This window comes from Rousettus aegyptiacus, unplaced genomic scaffold, assembly GCF_014176215.1.
Source record: "Rousettus aegyptiacus isolate mRouAeg1 unplaced genomic scaffold, mRouAeg1.p scaffold_m13_p_2, whole genome shotgun sequence".
Taxonomy (NCBI): Eukaryota; Metazoa; Chordata; class Mammalia; order Chiroptera; family Pteropodidae; genus Rousettus; species Rousettus aegyptiacus.
Genome location: NW_023416295.1, coordinates 26,716,470 through 26,742,288, shown reverse-complemented (window position 1 = coordinate 26,742,288; position 25,819 = coordinate 26,716,470). Strand labels below are relative to the sequence as shown.

Here is a 25,819-nt window from a genome sequence, read left to right as displayed (position 1 = left end):
CTTAGATTCTTTTGGGAATTGGTAGGATAGAAATAGTAGCAATATGGCTTAATAAGATCCCTCAACGACCTGTTGGAATATCCATATTCTAGCCTGTGTAGAAAATAATTTGGTCTCAGCTTCTGGGAGGCAATCTATGCCATATCTGTTTTTATTTAGGATGGAGGCTGGCCATGCCAGAAAGACCAATCATTTGATATAGGGTGGAGGCTTTGGGTAAGTGGACCTGGAGAAGAGTTCAAACATATAGGTAATCAATCAATCAATGGATCATGCCTACACACTGTAGCCTCAATACAATATCTGGACTGGAAAGTAATGAATCCTAAGGCCAGGAAAGTAATGAATCCCAAGGCCAAGGGAAGCTTTGTGTGTGGAAACCTCCCTGACATTGACTCATGTGTTTCTTCCTTTGGCTAACTTTAACCTGTATCCTTTCCCTGTAAGAAATAGTACCCATGAGCATAACAGTTTTCAGTGAAGTTCTGTGAGTCTTTGTAGTAAATTATTCAACCAGATAGTAGTTTTGGAAACCACTCGCAGGTGGTGTCAGAAGTGAGGGCAGTCTGGTATGGAGGAACAATCCCTCAAATTGTACAGTTTGGCTAACTGTGGGCATAGTTCCAGTTGGGCCTTTACTACCTGTCTACATTGGACAAGTCACATGAACTTTCTATGCTTTGCTTTCTTCATGTACATAACACACTTGGTCTGCCTACTTCAAAGACTTATAATGATCGAATGAGAAAATACAATGTGAAAATAATCTAAAGACAAATGATCACAGAACATTAATTAAAATTCTGGGAATTAAAATAAAAGTAAGTTTTAAAAGGAATTCACGAAAACATAGTTGAGGAAAGAAGTGAGGCCTCAAATTGCCCAGACCTACCTGGGGGTAACCTGAGTGATATCAGAGGGATGTAATATCCTACAGGTGGTGAAGGTGAATGTCAAGTTTGTGCATGAGAGACACTTCCCTGGGTTTGAGGTTGCAACTGAAGTAGAAATTTTTAGGGAATCAAACACAAAATTGAAAGACCAGGTTAAAAATGTAAAAAGTTCATTATTATTTATTAATAATACAGCATTTATCAAGTGTCATTTGCACAAAAATCCCCAAATATGAAAATATACATAAATATTGCATTAGTATTGACTTGTCAATATATAGCTGAATCCTTTGATACTTTAAAACTGTAACGTAAAAGGATTATAAAGAGCTTAGAAACAAGAGAAAACACATGCTAAACAAAATACATTAAAAAAAAAAAACCCAAGATCCAATCTTTCTAGCCAAACAATCTATTCCAGTGGTTCTCAAAGTGTGGTTTGAAGACTTTGTGGGAGTTTATACATCAAAACTACTTTCATAGCAATGCTAAGACACCATCTGCATTTTCGACTGGGTTGGCATTTGCACTGCTGGCTTCTCAGCACAAATCAAGAAAATGGCATCAAGCTGTACTAGTATTCTTCACTGTTGTCCACTTGGTATTTAAAACAACAACAACAACAACAACAACAACAACAACAACAACAACCAGATTCACATAAAAAATGTCCTTGATAAATCTTGACTCTTGAATCTTTTTTAAAATTCTGTGCAGTGAAATGAAAAGTGAGCATTAAGCACTCTGCCACATACGAGATACAATGGTTATCCAGAGGAAAAGTACGTGTGCAATTGAGTTGAAATTTCGTGGAATATCATTTAACTTGAAAGAATGGCTAACAGGAAAACTACAGTTATCCAGACTTGGATATCTGGCAGAAGTTTTCTTGAAAATGAATGTAGTGAGCCCACCTCTTCAAGAAAGATAGCTGACAATATTTGCTGCTGACAAAATTTGAACTTTCAAGTTAAAATGAGAGTTTTGGAAAACTTGTATCCACCACTGAGATCTTGAAAGCGTCCTAATACTAAGAGACTTATCTGATGAGACAAGTGGTGATATTAATGTGACTTCAATATATTATATAATGAAATGTGCCAACATTTGGAAGATCTGCATAACTCACTGAATCAATATTTTCTAAATGACTAATGCATGATGTTACAAAATCATGCATGGGGAAAAGATGTATTCAAAGTGTAGGACAGAACAATAGATTTTACTGTAATAAAGTATGAAAAGTTCACTGATAGGGGTTCATACTCCACATTGCCACAAACCTTAAACTACCATTTATCAATTTTTGGTGTAACATCAAAGAGTATCCACAGATAGCTGATGAGGCCATTAAAATACTTTTCCTTTTTCCGACTACATATCTGTATGAGGTTGTATTTTCTTTGTACTTCTCAACAAAAACAACAAATTATAGCAGTCTGAATGTGGAAGCTGATATAAGAATCTAACTAACTTCTGTTAAACCGTAAATTAGAGATTTATAAAACTGTAAAACAAACCACTCTTCTCACTACTTAAAAAAATAGCTATTTTTCATAAAACACATTGTGTTAATATGTAATTATTATTTTTAAATGAGTTAAATGCTTTTATAATTTTTCAGTTTTGATTTCTAATATGGTAATTATCAAAAGATGCAACCCATATAGACAAGCTCTTTGGAATTCTCAGTGATTTTTAAGAGTATAAAGAGGTCTCTCTCTCGCTCTCTCTGCCTAGTTGATTTATATAGTCTGGCTAAGATAAAGTAGAATTAGAAGGGTCGCTAATGCCATAGGTTTTCATTATCTTATATTTAAGACTAAGTACACTGCAATGACAGTTAAGTAGAAGTAGTCAGCTGACCATACAGTAAGTCAGGATGCAAAGTACTACTAGCTACGAGACTATTTTCAACTAAGAACTCTTCTTACCTGTAACTGGACCACCTGCTGAAGTAATGGGTGGCAGAAAGATTCCTGTTACTGGCTTGGAATCTGTAGGTTTTTGTTCCACTTGAAGAGGTTGCTGAACCTGAAAAGTGATACCTTCCTCTTCATCCTCTTCTAAATCTGAGAGGTGATAGATGGCGTCCTTAGGCAACTGGGTAAAGCCTTTAGTGATGACACCTGGTCGTGGGTCAAGAATGGTTCCTAAATTTGGTTGAGCAAGCTGCTGCCAGTGGTACAGAGTTTGTGATCCTGAATATGCAAGGTAGAAATAAACAAACAAATAAATAAATAAGCATGTTTTTAAATTTCTCACAAATATTAAATCTTGAAGCAGAAGCTAAAATTATGTGTAAAAAGTAATATTAATAAAACTACTTCTTCGGTCTTAATATTTTGGTAAAATTTATAAATTAAAGTTCTCTGTGGAAGATTGACAAGTTGCTGAAGATATGAATAATAATCTTTCTATTTCAAATGTTAAAAAAGACATCTAAAGCAGGGGTGAAAAAAACAAGACAGCACCCTTAATAGAAACTAGGATGCTGAGGCAGTGATGAGAAGAAAGACATGTACCTTAGAGGTGACAAAAACCAATACTTCATTGGCTTATGAACTTTGAAATCAAAAGCCAGGATCATAGGATGGAAGACACCTTGAATTTTCAGTGGTGTGTGTGTGTGTGTGTGTGTGTGTGTGTACTTCTCCACCTTATTCATGACTCTCCTTTTCCCAGGCTCACAAGGAGAGTAGGAAAATCAAGGAAATTATAAAAGAAGACTATATCCCTATGGTCCCTGCTTACAAACACTGATGAATGATCACTCCAAGCATCTGCACCAGATCCAATGTCTAATTATGAGACTATAGTCATTTCATCCTAAAAAAGGCAACTCTGACAAACACCTGCAATTCTGACAAATACCTATACTGGTCATTAATGAATAAAACCAATATAGGACTTCACAGGCTTCCTACTCAAAATTTTGTCTAATGCAGACTCTTTTATGATAATAGCGGAGAATCATCTGAAGACTGGCAATATTCTATAAAGCAAAGAAATTTATTTTGAATTCAAGTTCTGTCTTACAAGAGAACAGAAACTGAATTGAAATGAATAGAACTGGAAAGAAAAATACAGGCACACATACTTGTAAATAAACATTACTTGGGTAAAGAACTCTTTTTTGAAAAAGAAGGTAGAGCTAAAGAATTACATCTAGATTATTTTTACTTATCATATCCCATTTACCTTACCATAAAAATTGTTATAATGATAGTCCTTAGCAAAGGACAAGAAAAGATTACTCTTCCTCTCTCATATTTACATTTAAAAAAATCAATAAAAGAAAATTGATGGCTTATGACCTGGGAGAATACAAATCTCTTCATTCATTTTCCACAAAGGACTATAATGCACTGTCACCTAAACAGCAAGATTTAGTAATAATAAAGATTTCTTCTGCACATAGTGCTTTCACAGTTACAATATAAATCTCAGTTCAGGTGAAGGAAGGTCAATAAACAATGTGGCTGAACCCATTTCCCATTTGCCCTGAATATTCCGCTGGCGGTGTTCGCGGCCGCAGTGTTTACTCCAAGATAACTCGCAGATTATAGTCTTAAGTCTGCCAAAAATACCTCGCTTTTTCTATTATTTTTGCATTGCTCTAGTATATCCATAGCCTTTGGAAACAAACAACATCATTCTATGTATAGCATTCTGTTTTTAGCCGTGGTATTTCCATTTACAAAATATAGTAATTCTTGATCACTGAAAACGTCAAATCCTGGAAAACACAGCATTCCTGTGTATGATGTTAACATCGTTCTCAAACAGTTGTTAGTTGACGATTCATTTGATGAATCTGACTTATGTATATATTTTTGTTATATTATGATTAGAGACAAATTCTGGTTAGAAAAAAACTCCAAGAACAGTTTTCATATTTATTTTCACATTGAAAACCAGTCAGATTTGCTTCAGCCTCAAAAAGCGTGTTTATGTAAAATTAAATTAACGATGTCAGTGAGCTGTACTTTTTTTTTCTAAACAGGAAATGGGTTAAAAATGGCCCTTACTGATTTATTACCTTCAAGGGGCTTGACAATTTGTAATTTTTCAGGCATAAAACACCGAAGGCAACTGGCGCTGCTGAAGTCTGTGATCTCCGACTGGTCGGTACAGAGAGAGGCAAGGCTCTCTGTGGGGGTGCCACGGCCACTAACCCCTTCTTTCTGGTCAGCCAAGACCTGAATCTTCCGCTCCCACTCTTCAGCAAAGAACTGCTTCTCACTTAAGTAGTTCTGTCGCCGCAGACTAAGGCGATGCAGTGCTGTAGCCAAATCACTGTCTTCGGAGGGTTCTGGTTGACCCACCTTCTGAATGTTCCTATAGGAAAATCACATTAACTGATTAAATTTGTAAGGATCATAGCACAATGCAGATCTCTCCTTTTTACAATGGTGAATGCTCAAGAGACTGGTCTTATAAATAGTACGTGTTTAGATATCTGGAACACAGAAATAGTAACAACAAACCAAAATCATTACTACTATATGTCATTTTTATTGATCATTTCAAGTGACTTCAGATAGGCAAAAAAATACTTTATTATTATGTAGTGTTTACTGACTTTTCTATGTCACTTAATTTATGAAACTATTGATAGGACCATCTATAAATTCAGTTTAGGTAGTCAAAGAAGTAAATATTATCATATTTCATGAATCTATACTACCATTGATTATAAAAGATACTGTTATTTTATGTATTAAGAAAGAAAAAAAAATCCTACCTGTTAAATTATGACATGCCATTAGCTATAAAAAATAAACAATTTCAAAAATACTAAAATGTGAAAAAATTTGCTTTGGCCATAGAATCCTCTATGAAATACTGAAGAACATTTTTTAAAAAAGAAAACAAGATTGGTAAATATTGCATTTTCATAGTTCTGTGACATATTTTTCACTATTCACCATTTTAAAAATTAGAGTTATTTTACAATTGATACCAAAAGAAAGAGTAGCAAGTCAAGCTGCAGTTGCCACTGGCCACTGTGTGTGAATTCACACAGAACTGTCTGCTAGATCTCCTAGGGTGAGGTAGTATTGACACACAAAACTACTGTGAGCCAAACATGTCCACCACAGACAAAGCAATACAACTAAAAACCCAGAGGAATGGAAGTTTACATTTGAAAAGACTTTTCTCAGGTGCTAAACATCTTCCTTTCAGAAGCTTTCAGCCGACTTTTCAGTACTGCTGTTTAATTTCTAGTTATATGTAATTTAATGAACTGAATTAATGAAAAGTAGAAAAAAATTAAGTGTAAACAAATAGGAAATTAAGAGCAAGCTAGTTTTCCTCAATAGGTATTCAAGCTTATTGTTTATCCTCAAGGCACCAAAACAGCTGAGATTATGAGCATAGGTTATGAGAAAGTGTCATGTGATGCTACACATAACTGCTCATGACCAAATTCCAAAAAATTTGACTTTGAATACAAAGAAGATTTAGACACAAACTTTGCCACACTGAAGAAAGTAGGAAAGAATTTCATAGCTCAGTGCAAGCTCCATTCTGAACATAATTAAATGTAGCTTTTTTACTCCAAAAACTTTTATGAAATCAATGACCAGTCTTACAAATAATAAAGAAAACTGACAGCTCCAGAACTTCCTTGGGACAGCCTTGACCAATGCTGGAATTTGAGTATATGAATCTGGTATGTCAATACCACAAGAAATGTGGGTAGAATCACTGCCGTGATCTATGTTTCTTACCCTGGAACTGCCTCCGAGTTGCTCCCCTGGCTCAGAAGTGTTTTGTCCTCTGTTTGTTGTAAACCTGACTCAAAAGGTTTTGCTGTCATGATGACACTTGAACGATTGGAGCCTGGAATCGTTAGCAGAGCTGGGAATGGGACAGAGCGGCCCCGTGTGTCATTGGCAATCCTGACGGTATCGAATACTCGTTTCTGTTGGGCTCTGTCAAAAAAGAAGTGTTCATTATTGCCACTGCCTACTACTGGAGTGCTTAATGCAGTTCGTTTAAAATACTGCCACCCTGAATAGTCTCTAAATTTTAGGAGATCATTAGAAAATAAACTTTAGAACAAGAGAACTCTCACAAATGTGAGCACTACTAGGAAAAAACTGAAAAGTAATCAGATTTACTACTGAATCTCATAACACCTATCACTTTGGATTCTGACTTCTTTTAAATTTCCATCCCAATGGTTGAGTAACAACACATTTGATCTGTACTCACTTTTGTTTAAAGAGAGATTCCTCATCCAAACTCAACTTTTTACGCATGGTTCCCTCAATCTCAGCTGCTAAAGATTCCTAAAAAAAAGTTTGAAATTCCTTTAGTGATTACGTAAGAACGTTGTTAGAAAAGAAATGAACTGTCCTTAAATTAACAATCTACAGAATCCAGTACTTTTGATATTATAATAAAAGAAAATACACACACACAAAAACAAACATAGAAGAAGAAAAGAAAAATTCTGGAAATGTAACTTTTAAACAAGAACCAACTACTTTCTCATGGTATATTTTTACAGGAAAGCAATGGCAAAAACCAATATGATAAGTAGAAAATATTACAAATGCAGACACAGAAAAATAAAAGGCGTGAAAAGCTATAAAACTAGATGTTAACAGTGATTCTGTGGAGATCAAGAGTTGATGGTATTTAACAATTTCCTTTTGCTTCTCTATAATTTCTGGCTTTTCTATAATAAACATGTACAGTTTTTATAATATGGAAAAGTCATTAAATCAAAAGTGAGCAAGCTTCCCCCTCCCCTGGTCAGGAATGAGGATTCAACTAGCATGGGTGGCATGCTCAATGAGGCTGAGATGACAATGACTGGGATTAGAGGTATTGGTGTGAACAATATGGATGGAAAGATAGATATCGATGTGTTTGAGTGGGTGTATGTATGAACGTATATCTGTTTCTTAGGTGTACCTACTGAAAGGGCCTGGAAGCAGTAGGACTCTAGTAGCAATGTACACACAGCACCCAGATCTTGAATTTTTAATACCATTCCTTGTGAAAAGCAACCAAAACAACTTGGAGAAATGGCTGATTTCAAGACTGGGACAATTCAAATATCAAATAAAAAATACTAATAAATTGCAATCCATTGACTAAAATAGGAATCCATGAGTCCATACTGAAATAATTCAATAAACAAATGAGTAAATGAGACAGAAAAGCTCTAACCCACAAAAGAATGCTTATTAACAAATGTTGAAAACATGATGAAATTAGAAAATCACCACCTGGCAATTATCACAGTATTACAGCGATGTCAATTTCGTGACAGTGATGATTGCAGCACAGTTATATAGGAGAGTGTCTTTGTTTTTAGTAAATGCACCGTGAAGAAAGAAGGGGTAATACAGTGTATCTGCCATTTACTGTTAAATGGTTCAGAAGAAAATTAAGAGAATGATACAGTATATGTAGCAAAACGTTAAAAATTGAGGAATCTAGGTGAAGGATATATGAGAGTTTTTTGTACTATTTTATTCTACATTTAAAATTATTTCAAAATAAAAAAGTTAAAAAGCAGAAATTCTGGCCGCATATTCTTCAGGAAATCTACTATAATTTATAGTTTCAGTCTTTAAAAAAATTTCACAGGATTGCATGTAAGTGTTTAAGAACTAGATTGTTAAAATAAGTCTTTGAACCAACATTACAATTCTGGCATAAACTCAGAAGTTTTCATTAATTTCTTTAATTCAAAAAATGCTATTTATTGAAGAATTAAATAAACATGATTCCTGCTCTCAAGGGGCTACTTTCCTTGGGGTTCATCTTATGTATTATAGTAAATGTGCATAGTCATCTGTTAGAAGGCTACAAGAAATTGGAGCATTTAGGTAGATGTACATATGCAAATTAAGGCCTAAATCAGTAACTGAATTCCAGAAACAAGGAAAATCCATGTTATCTCCTCTTAAAATGCTTTACACCATCAGAAACCATATCACTCTCAGAACAATCTAATTCTAAACAAGTATCCTTAAATACATAACATCTTTCTCAGTTCCTTACTCCAGAAAAAGCTCCACATGACTGGGAGTACAGATGAGCAGCAGGGCCAGATCTACTACGAAGTTCCTTTATTTCTTCCTGGGATTCATGTAACATTCCCAGACACTCCATATTCCTGTCTTGTAACTCATGCAGCTGAAAGAGAGGATGATAATTAGCATACTTTATTAAATTCTCATATAAAAAATCCATTGGGATAAATATTAATTTTATGCTGAGAACTAGCTAAGTTTATGAATATAATCCATTTCGATACAAAGACTCTGAAACAAACTAAGCAAGGGTGGGGTTTAGGGGGAGAGAGAGAGAGAGAGAGAGAGCGCACGCGCGTGTGTGTTGTGTATAATTTCAAGCTGCTAGAATTAGGGGTGTCTTGTCCAGAATTAGAAATAAACATGATTTCCTAAAAATCTAAAATGTAGCTGAGGTGATCATGACTGTTAATTCAATATTTAATGCTTCATATCCTTAAAAAATTATAGAAAAATAATAATAGTTATGGTCAAATAAGATTTAGCATACTGTTAGATACACATTTTGAAAATATCATTCTGAAGTCCGTAAACGATAAGATCAAGTCTACAAACTACTGTGTACGATGTTAGGGTGCTCAATCATTCTAAACAAGTAGTTTCTTCTTCCTTGTTTAAGAACAGTCTTTACTGTTAGATATACAAGCATGGTTTAAAAAAGCACATATTTTTCAAAGCACATTTTAACTTCAAAAATTTCTTCATGTGGTATGTGGACTGGATCATTAGCATCACCAGGGCTAGGGATGCTTATTAAAAATGCAGATTCTAGGCCCTCATTCTAGACTTACTATATTAGAAACTTTGGGGGAAGGTACCTGGGAATCTCCATTTAAAACTCACTCAGCCAGGTAATTCTTAAATGCTAAAGAATCACTAAATTATACCTAATATATAGAATTTTTATATATTAAAAATTATATAAAAGGAAGAGATTTTTGCTATTTCTCCTGACATTTTAAAAACTGTTGGGTTAGTTAAAGTTGACTGCTAAAAGGGTCATATATTCCTAAAGAATCCCATGAAAGTCAAGGTTTTCCCTATTAATTAAGAAAGATGTTGCTATGGTATTAGTTTTAGAGACAGAATTTGTTAAATGGTTTACTCTTAGCTCTCATTATTTCATCGTGATCCTCTGTTGTTTTAAATCTTATTCACGAAAATGAAAGAAGCTATTTATCCCCTCCCCCCCCTGTATTATAATTACAAGATAAAGGAAGATTTCATTACCTCCATTGTCAGTTGTCTTTGGGCATCTTTAGAAGCTTGTAGATGAAGTCTCAGTTCTTCCTTCTCAATCACATGCTAATAACAAAATATTAAAAGAGACATGTGAAGCCTTTCCATATAAAATAAAGACTAATCTCTTTGTGAAGACATTCTAAGAGTGCATTTCCGGGGTATAGTCTATGTAGAGGCTTACAAAAAGCTAACCTTCCAAATGCCAAATATGAGCAATAAAATGAGAATATAAAATCTGTTCAGATGTTCAGATTATAATGAGGATGAGTCAAGAATTCACATCCCAAGTTTCTGAGTAGAAGTAACCCCATTTTACAGAGAGAAATAATGACTTGAAAGTAGTTATCCATGATACTTAGGACAGAGAGAAGACTAAAAGAGCAATCAGAACTTTAAACGGGCAGAGACCGTGTTTATTTTGCTTAATGTATCTAGTACTTAAGAGTGCACGGTACTAGGTCAGTGCTTAACAAACATCTGTTGAATGAATGAATGGACTTACTTCTTTAAGTTTGTGCTGAAGATCTACAATCTGAGACAAGAGAGAAGAGATCTCTTCTTGGTATCGAATCAGTTCATCACTCTTCCCAGACAATTCTTCAGTCATTTTAGACATCTGAGCATTAGTTTCGCCTTGGAAACAAATCAAAAATTTTAAAAATGAAAGTAAATGTAGGAAGGGGTTGGCAAACTATGGCGTGTGGGCCAAATCCTGTTTTATAACAAGCACTGGACTATCATGAACAGATTTTTCTTTAACATAAATTTTAAAAATAAACCCAGATAACCCAATAGAGAAAAATAAAGGTTCTTCTGAAATGGGCTAAAAACAGATGATTTGTAAAGGCAAGAAAGCTAAAAGTTTTGCTTTAATCTTTTTTTTTTCCTATGAGAAAGATACATGCCCTATTTTTTTTCTTTCTGAAAGACAAAAAGGCTGAAAAGAGATAGGTGAATTATATATCTTTGCAAGTGCCAAGATGTCAATAAAATCCCACAAACAATGAAAATTAAAGTTAACAAATCTAACTAGGGAACATTTCCAGAATGGAACAGTCACAATCTGCTAAAGGTACTGAGATGAGTCTGTAGGACAGAGACTTTCTGGGATACCTGGCAAACTGAGTAGAGCCTCTAAAGCAATTCTTACAGCATCACATTCTTGCATAGAATATGAACCTTACATGAAATAGAACCTTTAGAATTCCACTGGGGAAATAAATCTTTATTTCACATAAAAACTTTGACACCTAAATACAAGTGGGAAAACCATTTCTCAGTGTCATATAAAACTATTTTTTTAATTAACAGAAAGGCTATAACATTTCAGAGGATGGCAATAAAGAAGGAGGCCCGGACCTGAGCTTTTGGGCAAGTCCTTCCGTCCTTCCTTGCTTCCTTCCTTGCTTCTTTCCTTGCTTCCTTCCTTCCTTCCTCCCTTCCTCCCTCCCTCCCTCTCTTCCTCCCTTCCTTCCTTCCTTCCTTCCTTCCTTCCTTCCTTCCTCCCTCCCTCCCTCCCTCGCTTCCTTCCTTCCTTCCTTCCTTCCTTCCTTCCTTCCTTCCTTCCTTCCTCCCTCCCTCCCTCCCTCCCTCCCTCCCTCCCTTCCTTCCTTCCTTCCAGTGTAAAAGGTGGGTAATGATAGTGCTGATAGGGTGATTCAATTTCCATTCCTTCTTGTCCTCTAATATTCTGTTAATTTAAGGTATCACTTTCTGAGGCCCAGAGCCCAAATGAACTGACATGATGTTACATCTTCTTTTTCAACATGAAAGACTATAAGTATTTACAGAGGAATTAAATATTTTTCTCTAGTAAAGCTGACCTTTTCCCAACTAATATAGTTAGAAGATTATTTTAGTTAACATTATGTCAAACCAAAACATATTCCTTTATAGACGACACATAGTTGGCACTTAAATATGCATTGAATGTTAGGTTTTGTGTCATCATTTAAGCCCTAGCTCTGCCACTTATCATTTTCTGACTCTGGCAAACATATTCTCTATAGGACTATTTCATCATCAACAACATAAGAGCTTCGGTTCCTTTCACCCTAATATACTATACTTGATAGAAATATAGGTCTTTATTTAATGATGATGGCAATTTGAAACATATTTCTTAAAAGTACATATAGCATTTTATTTAGATTTGTGGGTTCAATATGATATTCCAAGATCTTCAGGAATTATTTAATACTGTTTCTTGAGATACTGCTACTAAAACCATTGCTCAAACTTCCAAGTTGGAGATATCCTACCAAAGAATTGCCCAAACGCTAAGAAACAGAATGTTAGTACTTACGAAGTTCTTTAACACAGTCGCTGACAAGCTGTTGTTCCTTCTCTTCGTAGGTAATAGTTTCTGTCTTTATGTGACAAGCCTTCAAGAAAAAAAGTACTATGCAATATCTTCTGATTTTTACAGTATTAACTAAAAAACCTTTTAATTCTCTTTTGAAGATAAAAATTAATCACAAAGGAAAATCTCATAAAGTTTTATCTATCATAAAATAAAGGTATAAAGGTATGGAAAAGCATGTGACAAACATCTACCCCTCCTTCCTCTCAGGGCCTTTGCACATGCCTATTCACCCCTTCTAGCCACACATCTCTACCTGGCTAATCCCTAGCCGTGGTGAAAACATCACTTGCTTAAGTAGGACTTCTTTGATTCCTCCCTATTAAACAAGCTCACAGAATCTTGTAATTTTCCAGTATAGTTCTTATCACAGTTGTAATTATTTAGTTATTTGTGTAAACTCCACAAGATATATATAGTCTATATTGTGGCTTTCTCTATTTCTTCTGTCAACTTGCTGTTACCGACTTTTCAGTGGGATCTAAGTAACAAGAGAAGGCAAATACATGTGCCCTGGCTGCCACTCCCTAATTAGAATGTCAATAGCAAATCCTTAGTTATGCCATATTTCACCTCTACACTACCTGGGGCTATACCTTTAAGGTAAAGGAAATTGAGAATTAGGTTGAATGTACCTTGGATCGAAGAACCATATTCTCTTCTTCCAGTTCCTTGAGCTTTTCCTGCAGCATGTCCAACTGCAGCAAACCCTGTGATAAGCTAAAGGACTCATTAAACCGAAGGGGTGTAGAACAGCTGGAATCAGTTTCACTCTCTTCAGAAGCAATGGAGACAATTCGAAGTAACTCATCTTTCTTGGATAGCTCATGTTGTAGTTGATTAACCTGCGCAGCAAAAGGGCTTGATTTACAAGATGTTCTTTACTTTGCATTATTTACATGTAGTATAGCTTCTAATTCATAGAGCAATCGTTTCTCATCATAAAAATAAAATCCGTTGCTAGATTTTACTGACTAAAGTAGCAAGTGCTAAAAAGAGAATAACAAACCAAACCTCAGATACTTCTTAAATTACAATTTTAGAGCATTAATTCAACAAATACATCTTTTTCTATACTAGGTGAGAAGATCCAGTCTTCATATTCTATATAATACAAATATGAGGAAAATTTCACATTATGATACATTCACAGTTAAAAACAAAACTAAAGAATCTTCAAAGTATCAGAATAGATCCCTACTTCAAATTCTAATCCTAAAGACTTGTACTTTTAAGCTGTATAACTCTGCATGACTTCCTAACTTTAGTTCTAGGGGATAAATGTTTTAAACATAAAGACTCAAATATTATTAAATATAATTCACTCATAAAATTTAAATAAAACTAGATAAAAATAACAAATTAGAGAAAATTTGAAATTTATCCATTCAAGTTAATAAATCAGTTCTCACTAAAACTATTTACTGCTTTGGAATAAATGCATTTTTCAAAAATTTCTTTTCCTTTCTATGTTTTTCCTTTTGTTTGGGTTTTTAAATAAAGACACTTCATTTGGATATCTATTATTTGGGAATATGTTAAAAAAATAAAGTTAAGATAAGATCACACACCAAGTCCACAAAGAGTGGTGAGGATAAAGTGTTAAAATCTAAGCAGGGTGCCATAAGAACTATAGGTACTGAATACAGGCTTTATGTTGACTAAGGTAGGGCCACATGAGCACTCCTCTGTACAACAACATTTCACTTCTTTACTGGTTAGTTCTATGGTTGCCAACAAAGACAACATGTACTGGTGTTATTTACCTACTATTGCATCAATTCAGGGACATCCAGGAAAAAAACTTCTCCATTGCCAGGACCTAATTATTTCATGCTGCAAATACTCGATCAAAGACTTACTTGATCAAAAGCTTGCCCCAACTGCTCCTCAAGGGCTTCATTCTGCTCAGACAAGACATGGTTCCGCTTTAAGAGAGCTTGCCCAATTCGAGCCGCTAGCTCCAGATCACGATCCCTCTGTTAAAATATCAAATACACCTTTTCTTTGAGTACAAACAAAATTAAGTGGTCGTTTAGAAATTCTGTAGTCAATTCTGCTAAACACAAAAGCAATGTCCTACAAAGCATCAAGACTCATTTTAATGCCCAGATACCAAAATGAACACTGGGTCTGGCACATAGGTGGTGTTTAATATATGTTGGTCAAATAGAGGACTACCACAGTTGCGAGTGCAAGAGGGCATTTCTTTTCTTGGTTTCAAGTGAGATTTATTGATCACCCTATTAATTAGGAATCAGCAATCCAATCTGTAAACTTAAAACTTTGGGGAATTAGAAAATCAATGTAGGACAGGGTCTGGCACACAGTAACAGCTCAATTAATATTTGTTAAATGCATCTGTCTACCAAGCATGGTAATGATACAGAATAAGGTATATTATATTAGAAAATCAGGTAGGCACGTTAAAAAGTTTCATTGAGAGCAAAACTTACATGCATTGAGAGCCAGAGGATTAGAGGGAAGCACAGCCAAGAGCCCTACTGTCAACTGGTGCAAGAATGATGTGAAATAAAATAAGCGACAAAAAGTTTTAAGGCTACAAGGTTCTGCTTAGACTATAGAAAAAAGGGCACTCCTTTTAAAGAAGTTGGTGGCATGATGCAGGGAGGCCTACAAAAAAGCCAAGTAAAGCAAGAGTTACTCTTTCTGGGTACATGGTAATACTTGGCAAGGGCATAGGAATCCCAACTACATGGTGGAGGTGCGAATTATATTCTGTAGGATGAAAAACTGTCGATAAACATATAACTGCCTTATAAATGAGTATGGGTTCCACTTACATTACTCACTATGAATAAAATTAACCTTCTGTCCTTTTGCCTCACAGCACATGAAAACAGGTAGATGAGTTATTTCCAAATTTTCAAGGCCCACTTATCTCATTTTCCATATGGGCTAAGTGGCATACACAAAATCACTTTGGGGAGCTGGAGGGGAGAGTAGAGAGGGGTACTTCAAGGAGAGACAGCCTTCCATAAAATCAACTGAAATTAAAGTATAAGGAGAGACCTCTATGACTGCCAATTGGAAGAGATACACCATACATATTTAAAATATCATGGTCAAAAGGAGCTCAAATAAAAGCAAAAATCTTTGGGAAGATGTTCCAAACTGCATGTGTTGATTTGCAATGGAGTTGCTTCTTAAATAGGAAGCGCTGCCACAGGTTGAATAACAACGTGTGCTTTTCTAGGACTGGGAGGCCAGCCAGCATCACTATAACAACAAACAAACAAGCAAACAAACAGCTCCACCCCCTCCCCAATTCACTAAACCTTCTATAATTCCATAACAATAAACTTCAAGAACCACTCTACTTTGGAATGCCAGTTGTTTCAATTGTAACAACCTTATAGAAAATAACTGAGAGCGAAGACATCATAACTTTTCATTTGATGTAAAAATCTGATAGATTCCAAACAATCTTTCAAGTTTTAGCTCTTTGTACTGGAGAAAGAAATTATATATTCCTACCTCTGCCAGGAGATGTGTAACCATGTCGATGTCATTGTAAGTTTTGGTCATCTGCTCCACCCTGTCTGTGCCTAGAACTAAGATAGTTAAAAATAGAATTTTTAGAATTTTATAGAATTTAGAAATAACAGAAAAATTAAAATATTTGTAAGAACTGAAAAATAACAACAACAAACCCAGGCTTTTACAAAAGGACATTCAGGAGAATAAAAATATATGTGAAAAAAGAAAAGGAAAGAAACGTTTCATATATTAGACACTCAGGAAATATACAAATTATTACAAATAAATGTGCATCATAAGATAAATTAAGAATCAAAAGATCACAAGGCAGTCACCTTCTGACTACCTCCTCTCCCTCTGTAAGATTAGAACTTTGGCCCACTCACACTAGAGAATGTGGGCTGGGAGAATGCATTAAACCACCAATTGTTTTATATCCTAATCTAAACTAAAGTTATTGAGGAGCGAGTTAGTGAAAGGCTATGCTGTTACAGAGGAATTCATTAGAATTCTGTTGTGATTATCTTGAATATGTACCATCACCTACCAATTGAGCTAATATTAATCAACAAGGAAAAGGACTTGTAGGACTTTTTGTAGCTCTGCTCTGAACCATAATCTTTTTTAGCTTACTTAAAAACTTTCTGATAATCTTCATATCTAGGCCTTTGCTATAAAATAAGTTGTATACTATACTATTACTTGCATAATTCAAGCCCAGTATTTCTGTACTTCATAAACTTAGGAACTGTCAATGCACTTGGATAATTTAGTTCCAAAGAGGACAAATACAACTCTACTGATTGCAGTCACAATACGCAATATATCTTTTTAAGCTAGTGATAATGCATAATAAATAAGGGATATTTTAAATTTGCAGTAGACTACATGATACACATTTGTGTTTGACTTAGATTGATTTTACAATTAGTTTATAATTAGTTGTCTTGAAGAAAAAACTGAGACTTTAGAGCAGAAAAATTGAATTCACATATTTGAGTGTGCTTGAACAAGTCATTTAAACCTTCTGATATTCAGATTTCATATTTATAATATTAATGTGATAATACTCATCTCAGAAGGTCATTAGGAAGTTAAAATATGATGATTTTACTGAGCAAAACTGCAAGTATCATACAACTGTTTATAATTATTACTTTTTAAACACAACTGGTATATATAAAATAGCCTTGGTTATAAATTCTCTGTAAATAATTCACCAAATTGGCAGAAGATATTATAATTTAAGTCATTTGTAGTTTATCAGCCCTGTATTAAAACTTGAGGTTGTCCGAAAATACCATTAGAGATATTTTAGTTTTATTTGAGCTTTTAATTTTCCTTTTTAGCATCGATGCTTAAAATGAATCTGGGGATTACCTAGAGCTAATTATTAATGATAGTCTTATTCCTATTTAAAAGTAAAACAAGGTGCTAGGTAGATGGTACTAGGAGATAGCTTTGAAAAGTTTCAAATATAACTAAAAAGCAAACAAACAAATAACTCAAACAAAAAACTAGAAACATTTTTACTCCAAAAGAATTTATATTTATAAGGAGAGAAATTGATTCCTATAAATTATTCCATAATTTAACCATGAGGATAAGGGAAACAGGCTTTTGGGCCTAAGTTATCTTCACAATTTAACTAGGTAGTACAGCAGGAACTAAGAATTAAAAATAAGGCAGATACAATGGATAGTTATAAAAAGTCACAGGGATGTAAAGTACAGCATAGGGAATAGAGTCACTAATATTGCGATAACTATGTGTAGTGGCAGGTGGATACTCAGAGGGATCACTTTGTAAATTACATAAATGTCTAACTACTATGCTGCACACCTGAAACTAATATAAAATAATACTGAATGTCAACTATAATTTAAAAATTTTTAAAAAGGGAGGAGGTGAAGGGGAAGAAGAGGTTCACATTTCCAGTTATGAAATAAATAAGCCATGGGGATGTAATGTATGGCATAGGGAATATGGTCAATAATATTATACTAACATTGATTGTATGGTGTCAGATGGTTTAGACTTACCATGGTGATCAACTTCTTTATCTAATAAATATTGAATAACTATGGTATATGCCTGAAACTAATATAATATTGTATGTTCGCTATATTTTAATAAAAATGTTTTTAAAACAAAAAAGATAACCTGCACACACAAAAATACAAGGCAGATACAGTGTATGGCCCCCACTACTTCTGGTCTTGTTAATAAGATGGGGAGAGATCAAAACAATATATCTATGCTCTAAATTAACTACAGGAAACCAGCCAATAAATGCAAAACCAAATTTAATGTAGGGCAGTGGGTCTCAACTCCGGATTCTGATTTACTTGATTTGGAGGCAATCCAGGGCACAGGCTGCAAGTAAAAGATGCCCAGGTGTTCTGATGTGGGGCTAGGGATGAAAACCACTGACCCAGGATTAACACTGTAAGCAAGAGGCAGGAATTCTGGAGACTGAAAAGCTGGCATAAATGAAGCCATTTTAAAACGCGGTCAGGGCAGCCATTCCAGAGGAACTGCATTGCCTGTCCTTGAGCCTTTGAAATGTTTGAACTGAGCAAAATGACCTTTGGAATGGGCTAAGACAGCATAACCTTCCGAACAGCTGTTTACAAAGCTAACAGGAAAGCAGACCTCCTGACTACAGGACTGAAAATTAAGATTCTTTAGCACCGGAATAGCTAAAGAATAACTTAGCTTACTTATACCAATAGAAATTCCTTCCTTGGTTTATTAGCACCAATAGAAATTTCTTCCTTCTATTCAATGTAATTTTTTCCCTTTCTTTTCTCACAAAAATCCCTTCCCTTCACCCCATGAAGGAAACACTATTTGGCTTTCTGCCTGAATCAGTGCTGTATTTACTGTCTCTCACCTTAGCCTTTTATTTCCACATTAATAAGACTCAGTTAAAAACAGTTTTTATACAACTGATTTAAAAAATACATGACATGGCTTCAATTACATAACTGACCAGAGTTGAAGTGGCAAATTTAATTTGAAGAAAAACCAATAAGTTAAGGATGTGAAAAACAGCTATGAGTTACAAGTCAGACATGATGAAAGGGCAAGAGAAAATGAAGGACCCAGTGATACAGAAATGTAAAGAATAAAACATGTTTTAATGGAGAACCTAAATGTATTTCCTATAAATGCTTACCATCTATCACAGTCTGAAAATGTATAGCTGAACCTTAAGAAGTTCATTTAGTTTAATGATCTTATTTTCTTATATGGCAAATCTTGATTGAGAGGAATTATATGACATGTCCAATACCACAAAGCAAGCCCTTAGTGCAAAGCCAGGATAATAATGAGGTGATAGCAACCCCCATTCCCAAAGTCATAAAAAAAAAAAAATCAAAAAAACTTGGGAGCGCTCATTCCCAGTAACGGGCTCCAACACCATTCTGCCAGCTCCTAAGATCAAAAGACCTTTATCTAATGAAATACTACAGTATCCTCATGTTATTAAACAGCATAGATCCCAATTCTGTTCCTTAAAATGTGAGCATATCTATATACAAGAGAGGCTGGAAGGATATACATTAAAATGTAAATTGTGGTTATCTCAGGGTGGGGATTATGGTTGATCTGTGTTGTTTTCGGATTTTTTGCTAAATTTCCATGAAGAACAAATATTACCTTGGCAATTAAAAAACTGTAGCTCTTGTTAAGAGGTTTCAAAAAGCAAAAATGAATTTTAAAATGTTTAAATATATATTATGGCAAAGTGTTAGATAATGCAACCAGAATTCTCCAATTCTTATGGTTTATGTGAAATGGGCTCTATACTACCAAATCCCAAAGGCTGGGCCACCTCAATGAGAGTTGCTAATTGATGTCAGTCACCAAGCATATAGGAACACAATGGATTCCCCTCTGCAGCCTAATGAGTTCTATCTTCTCTTCTTATCACAATACTCAGGCCAAAGACTTGTTGCATGGGAGGATTCCAAAAGCACTCAGAAAAAAGCTCTTTCCTGTTCTATTGGCACTTAGGTGTGATCAAATGCTTCCAAGGCCATAGGCTAATTCCTCACTGTAATTGTTTTCAGGAATGTGGAGATAGTCAAGCAGAACGATTTTTATTCTCATCAATCCTACCAAATCCTGTTTTCCCTTCAGCTATCAGCTGTTAAAATAGAAATAGGTTGAGGGGCTGGGAGAATGGGGTGAAACGTTAAAGAAGTACAAATTAGTAGTGATAGATGGGGATGAGGAGCATGGGATAGGGAATGCAGTTAGCATTAATTAAATGGCTAGGTGGAAGACTAGAGGAGAGAAGTAATTAGGGGGATCATTTTATAAACCACATAAATGTCTAACTGATGTACTGTATACTTGAAATTAATTAAAATTTTTAAAATGGTAAAAAAAAAAAGAGAGAGAAATATGTTAAATGGTACTAGCAATGCTTCTTGCTTGTTTCCAGACATGAACTTGCCTAACCTAATTCTCGAAAAAAAATTTTATACATCAGGGAGATGATAAACATTTTTACAGAACAATTCTGCAACTTGATTTCGGAAGGTTGTTAATTAATGTTCAACATTTCTGGTGCAATATCTAGAGAACCCAATGTGCCTGAAACAAATATGGGGGATAATATACATAAGCACTTCACTCGTCCTTACTTTATGTTCTAATTGCATAATTTCATATCAACTACCCCATCTCACATTTTTTTTAGGATGGGAAATGCCGATGTTAATCCATTTTGATATCCCTGTCATTCATATGAGATAGTGCTTGATAGTTCTCTCAGATGACCCTTTTCAAGATCTAGAGTTTTCACCACAATTACTGAATTTTAAAAAGACTTCTCATCTTTCATCACTCTCCCACACCCAAAACCAAACACAAAAACACCATCCATGTGGCACAGTAAAAGATGCAATAGCTCCCTCCTGACAATTGGAGAAAGATCTTGAGAAGCGACTGCAGCTCTTGCTATTATAATACAAAGAACATTTCTGCAAAATAAAAAACTGCCTTCAAAATAACTGAGAAAGAAGACTGATGACATATACCATCTATATATTGTATATATAAGGCAGCCTTTCTCAACAGGGTTCCAGGGAGAATTAAACCCTATAGACGATTTGAGTGACGATGTTCTCAATTCTCCTATGGATAATACTTAGCTAGTACATGATGCATAGGTGATAAGGTAATCAATTCATTATATAATAGATGTTTTAGGGCATATGGCTTAATTCTTTTGTGGAACTGGTTGAGATGGTTGATCTAAGGAAGTATATATCAGCTTATTTCTACGACTTTATGGTTAATGCTTCCTGAGCATTTTATCAGTTATATCTCCTTTTCTGCCAATACAAGTCAATAATTTTTGAGGGCACAGCTTTTGAGGAAAAATATTAACTACCAATTAGAAATAACAATTTCTACATTTTTCTGCAAAATTGTATTCCTAATTCCTTCAATTCTCCAATTAATGTCAATTTACTTTTCAAATTGTTGAAATGAAAATAGTATAATTCAACTAAAGGAATAGGAGAGTTTTTCAGAACCCAGAAGTACAGATCTGTATCATCCTATTAATCTCAAGTTTTAAATTGTTCCCTTGAACATTATGGTTTGTTTTATATAAAGTCTTGAAAATCAAGTATTTTAGAATTTTCTTATCTTTTATTTTTCAGTTTTTTATTTAAAATTCATCCTAGAAATACCTCCATCAAATCATGTTTTATATAAAGTCTTGAAAATCAAGTATTTTAGAATTTTCTTATCTTTTATTTTTCAGTTTTTTATTTAAAATTCATCCTAGAAATACCTCCATCAAATCATGATCTAAGACCTCCATCAAATCATGATCTAAGACATTATTCTAGCACAGTTCTGCCCTTCTCCCCCGTGACCTATAGGACAAAGAACAAGTAAACTAAAGGGCACTTTCTGTGCCATTTTATTAAAATAATGACAAACTAAATTTACCATAATGAAACTTCAGTTTGACAATTTCTTCTCACGTATCTAAAAACTCACGGAACAAAGGGAAATGGAAATAAAAAATAGTGTTCCTTCTAAAAAGCATTTTCTAGAAAATCTCAAGCAATTTCTCAAACTAGAAATTTAGGAAAACCCTAAGAACCTTAATTTAATATTTAGCTACTTAAAAGAATTATTGAGGACTGAAATACAGTTTTATTTGAGTTTCTTGATATTCCAATTCAAGTTCAAACAACGTTTAAAATTCTTTTTCTGAAAGTAACCTGGTTCTAGGAAACTATCAAAAACAAGTTAATGATTACTGTGAAAATGAGTATTTCACAACAATCATTCTCTACCTACAATCTTTAAAAACACTGAAGCATTCACTGAGAAAATGTCTAGGACCTGATGCAACCTCATATCTAATTCAAATGGAAAGAATTTCACAAACATATCAATGTTGAACTTACAGATTTTTATTAGATATTCTAATAGCTATTATGCACACAATATTTTTATAGTGAATGAATAAAACAAAAAGTAAGCTCAGCCTGAATGCAGATTTTTGGAATGAGGTGAAAAACAAAATGTTCTCCATACTTTAAAGTTTAAAAAGTGTTCTATTTAATTCTGTCATTTATAAGAGCTTGGTATAAAACATGTTTTAGGACAAACATGGCTTATTAGCCTCTCACTGAAATATTCTCTATGAATCCTTAAATAATTAAGATTGCTATATAGTGTGCACTTATTTCTCCTCGGCATTATTAAAACTACTCACATATTTAAGAACTATCCTTAATGACAGTTCCTGTAACTATGATCAAAAGAAAAGAGTTAAAAAGCTGATGGCTCAGGATAACAAACCATTGGGAAAATAAATGTTGAGAGATATAAAGGAATATTAAAATTTTACATGGTTTCACCATTTCTTAAGTTCTCTTTTCTAATCACTCTGAGGTAAGTATCAAGTAAAAAATGAGAGAAATGGAAACATCGAGTATGCTTGCCATCCTGGACACTCAGAGTCATAAGAATCACAAACTTTCTGCATTCAGACCTTGTTAAATCAGTTTGAGTTAAAGTCACTACACAATGAACAACGGTAAGGGATATCAAAAATCAACACTAAGTTATTCCTGATTTTTATTTCAATGGACAAACTCTAAAAGGATAAAAAAAAACACTCACTCATATAACGGAAAGTCTCTTCAGCAAGGACGGGAGAAAGGGCATCAGATGCATGCTGCTGCTGCTGTGGGGACTGAGTCCAGTCTTGATTTTCATAGAGAAAGAGAGAGTCCACTCTTAGCCTGTACTGGGGTAGCTGTTCTTCTAGCAGACTCACCAGCTCAACTTCAGGCAGATCCTCATTGGAGCAGACATCTAAAGAGGAGAGTCCATGTAAATGAATCCAAGATATTTCAATTACTAGGCTATGGAGAAAAATCGGTGAAATTAGTTTTATGAAAGTAGGATCATACATTAACCACATCATTTCTCCACTGATTTTTAATATATTCCGATACTATAGTTGGTCTTTCTCCAGGTTTCTTTACTATGAGAACTTCTATAGTAAAAATAATACCATGAATTTTAATTACACCCTATCTAAATATATACTGCATAGTGAATATAACTATGTTTTTAAAGTTTAAAATAAATTTAGACAAATTTCTTATTTCTCCCTTATCAATCTACTTAGTGCTGCTTAAAAGAGATCTGTTCTTAAATAACTTACATGCTTGAGGGAAAAGGGCAGCATAAAACAACCAGCAGAAAATAGCCAGTTCAAAAGGAATTCAACTATATGTTCTTAAGTAACAGAATTTGAACTCTGTGCGAAGATTTTTCAAAATCTGGTAAAATTATATTTTAGTATATTTTCACAGCAGCTACATATATTTAAAAAAACCTGAACATTTCCTGGTTAAATATGAATGTTAATATTCCAGTACTGATACTGGAATATATACTTCACCATTTTTACTTGAAAGATGTGGCACATTTAAAGTCCTGAATACCTTTAACACCGCTACTCCCTCTCCTGCATACCTCTAACTCCCCACTGCATACACACCTCAAAGGCTTTTCTTTTATGTGTTTGCTCCTGGTGTTCTGTTCCAAATATTGCCCATCATTTAACACCTCCCAAATTTAGCCATTTACAAAAAGAGGCAAGTTATCGCTTGTAATATGCTTAAAATACTAGGGCTTAAAATAGAGAAAATACAGGATGTCACATCAACCCTCTCACTTTTTAAAGAGATCTGGTATTTCCTTTGTGGGTAGTATAAAGAAACATGTTCTAACTCTGGCAAAGAATAACGAAGTTCATTTTAAGAAAATATACCTTAAAGGAGTAAACTTCTACTACTTGACCTTATCTTAAGAATGACAATTTAATAAATCAAATACAAAGAAGCTGGCGATATCGAACAATCCTTCTACCCAGAAGGACATGCTGTGGCTTCATAACCACAAAGATGAGGTACATTTAAAACCTTAATGTGGTTCTAAAGAAGCTCTCCACATTTAGCAGATTTCTTAAATAAGAGCCCTAAAATACATATCCAAATTCTATTTCAATGAATTCCATGTGAGTATCCAAATTTTGCCTGCCACACATATCACATACAGGTTGTCGCTGTAATACTTGCAGGAAGAGAGGTTGACTATAAATATATGCAAAGCTAAAAACGAACTCTTAGGCATTCAAGGGTATAATGGAAATGAAGAACAAAAGTAACATTCATTTAAAGAGCTACAATTCCCTAGAAAATTTTTTTTAAATAAACATTAATGAAATTTTGTGAAAATTCAAAGTTACCAATTCCCTACTTCCAAAAGGTAATTTTAAAAATGAAGACACAATCAGGGTTTAGTAGATTAAACAAAATATCCTTTAGACTAGTTCCTCTCATTTGCTTCCATATTTCTGACAATGTACTATTTATTAGTCTCCTGATTATCTAGTCATAACCACCCCTTCTCTACCATTTTATCTTCCAAATGTCTCTTCCGTACACATACTTCTTTCTAGCGACCTTGCCTCCATTTAGGTTCAAGGCTTCCTCTTGTTACTCTTGAGTATGGCCTCAAAACTGGTCTGCCTTCATTACACTCAAATTTTCTGCCACATCTTCATATCTTTATTATGCCACTCTCCTACACAAGGCTAAGAAAGGTCTGAATTTCATCTAGATAGAAGAGAAAATCTTATGAACAGTTGGGATAATCAGGAAAGATTCAAGAAGGATCATGCCAATTGGTACAAAGTAGCATTAAATCAATGATAAATAAAGCACACTACGAATATGGTCTGGAGTGTGATATAGGGTCTCATATAAGGGAGATTAAAAACAAGGCTCAAAAAGATAGATTTGGTTAGTAAGTAACTTAATGACCTGCCAAAACAAATTTTAACGGTCTTCTAAGGAAGACAACAAAACCCAAACATGACAATGTAACATTCATAATGTTCAGCATTCAATAAAAAATTATTAGATACAAAGAATTAAGTGAATTATAATCCATTATTGGTTGGAAAATGAATCAACAGAAACAGGCCTAGTAATGACAAAGATGATAAAATTAGTAAACAACAATTTTAAAACAGCTATCATTAACATGCTTGAAGATCTAAAGGAAAAATATAACCTGAAGAAAAGAGAAACAAAATATTTCTACATTTATAAAACTCAAATAGAACTAGAGTACAATATCTAAAATAAAGAATTTATTGGATAATATTAATAGATTAGACATTCCCCAGAAGAAAA

The 25,819-nt window shown here is 34.2% G+C and overlaps 1 protein-coding gene across 4 annotated transcripts in view; it reads right to left on the bottom strand.

Annotated features, from left to right (window-relative positions):
- TRAK2 (trafficking kinesin protein 2) overlaps positions 1 to 25,819 on the bottom strand; it is a 55,549-nt gene that overhangs the window by 5,409 nt on the left and 24,321 nt on the right. For all 4 annotated transcript variants that reach the window (XM_016131075.2, XM_016131076.2, XM_016131073.2 and 1 more), the window contains 13 exons: positions 23,229 to 23,423; positions 16,059 to 16,135; positions 14,423 to 14,539; positions 13,196 to 13,405; positions 12,504 to 12,582; positions 10,701 to 10,831; positions 10,187 to 10,261; positions 8,925 to 9,059; positions 7,119 to 7,195; positions 6,632 to 6,835; positions 4,936 to 5,234; positions 2,828 to 3,094; positions 893 to 998 (listed from right to left, as the gene is read on the bottom strand). In XM_016131075.2, the coding sequence (XP_015986561.2) occupies positions 893 to 998; positions 2,828 to 3,094; positions 4,936 to 5,234; positions 6,632 to 6,835; positions 7,119 to 7,195; positions 8,925 to 9,059; positions 10,187 to 10,261; positions 10,701 to 10,831; positions 12,504 to 12,582; positions 13,196 to 13,405; positions 14,423 to 14,539; positions 16,059 to 16,135; positions 23,229 to 23,423 (1,972 nt within the window). The remainder of the gene's footprint in view (positions 1 to 892; positions 999 to 2,827; positions 3,095 to 4,935; positions 5,235 to 6,631; positions 6,836 to 7,118; positions 7,196 to 8,924; positions 9,060 to 10,186; positions 10,262 to 10,700; positions 10,832 to 12,503; positions 12,583 to 13,195; positions 13,406 to 14,422; positions 14,540 to 16,058; positions 16,136 to 23,228; positions 23,424 to 25,819) is intronic.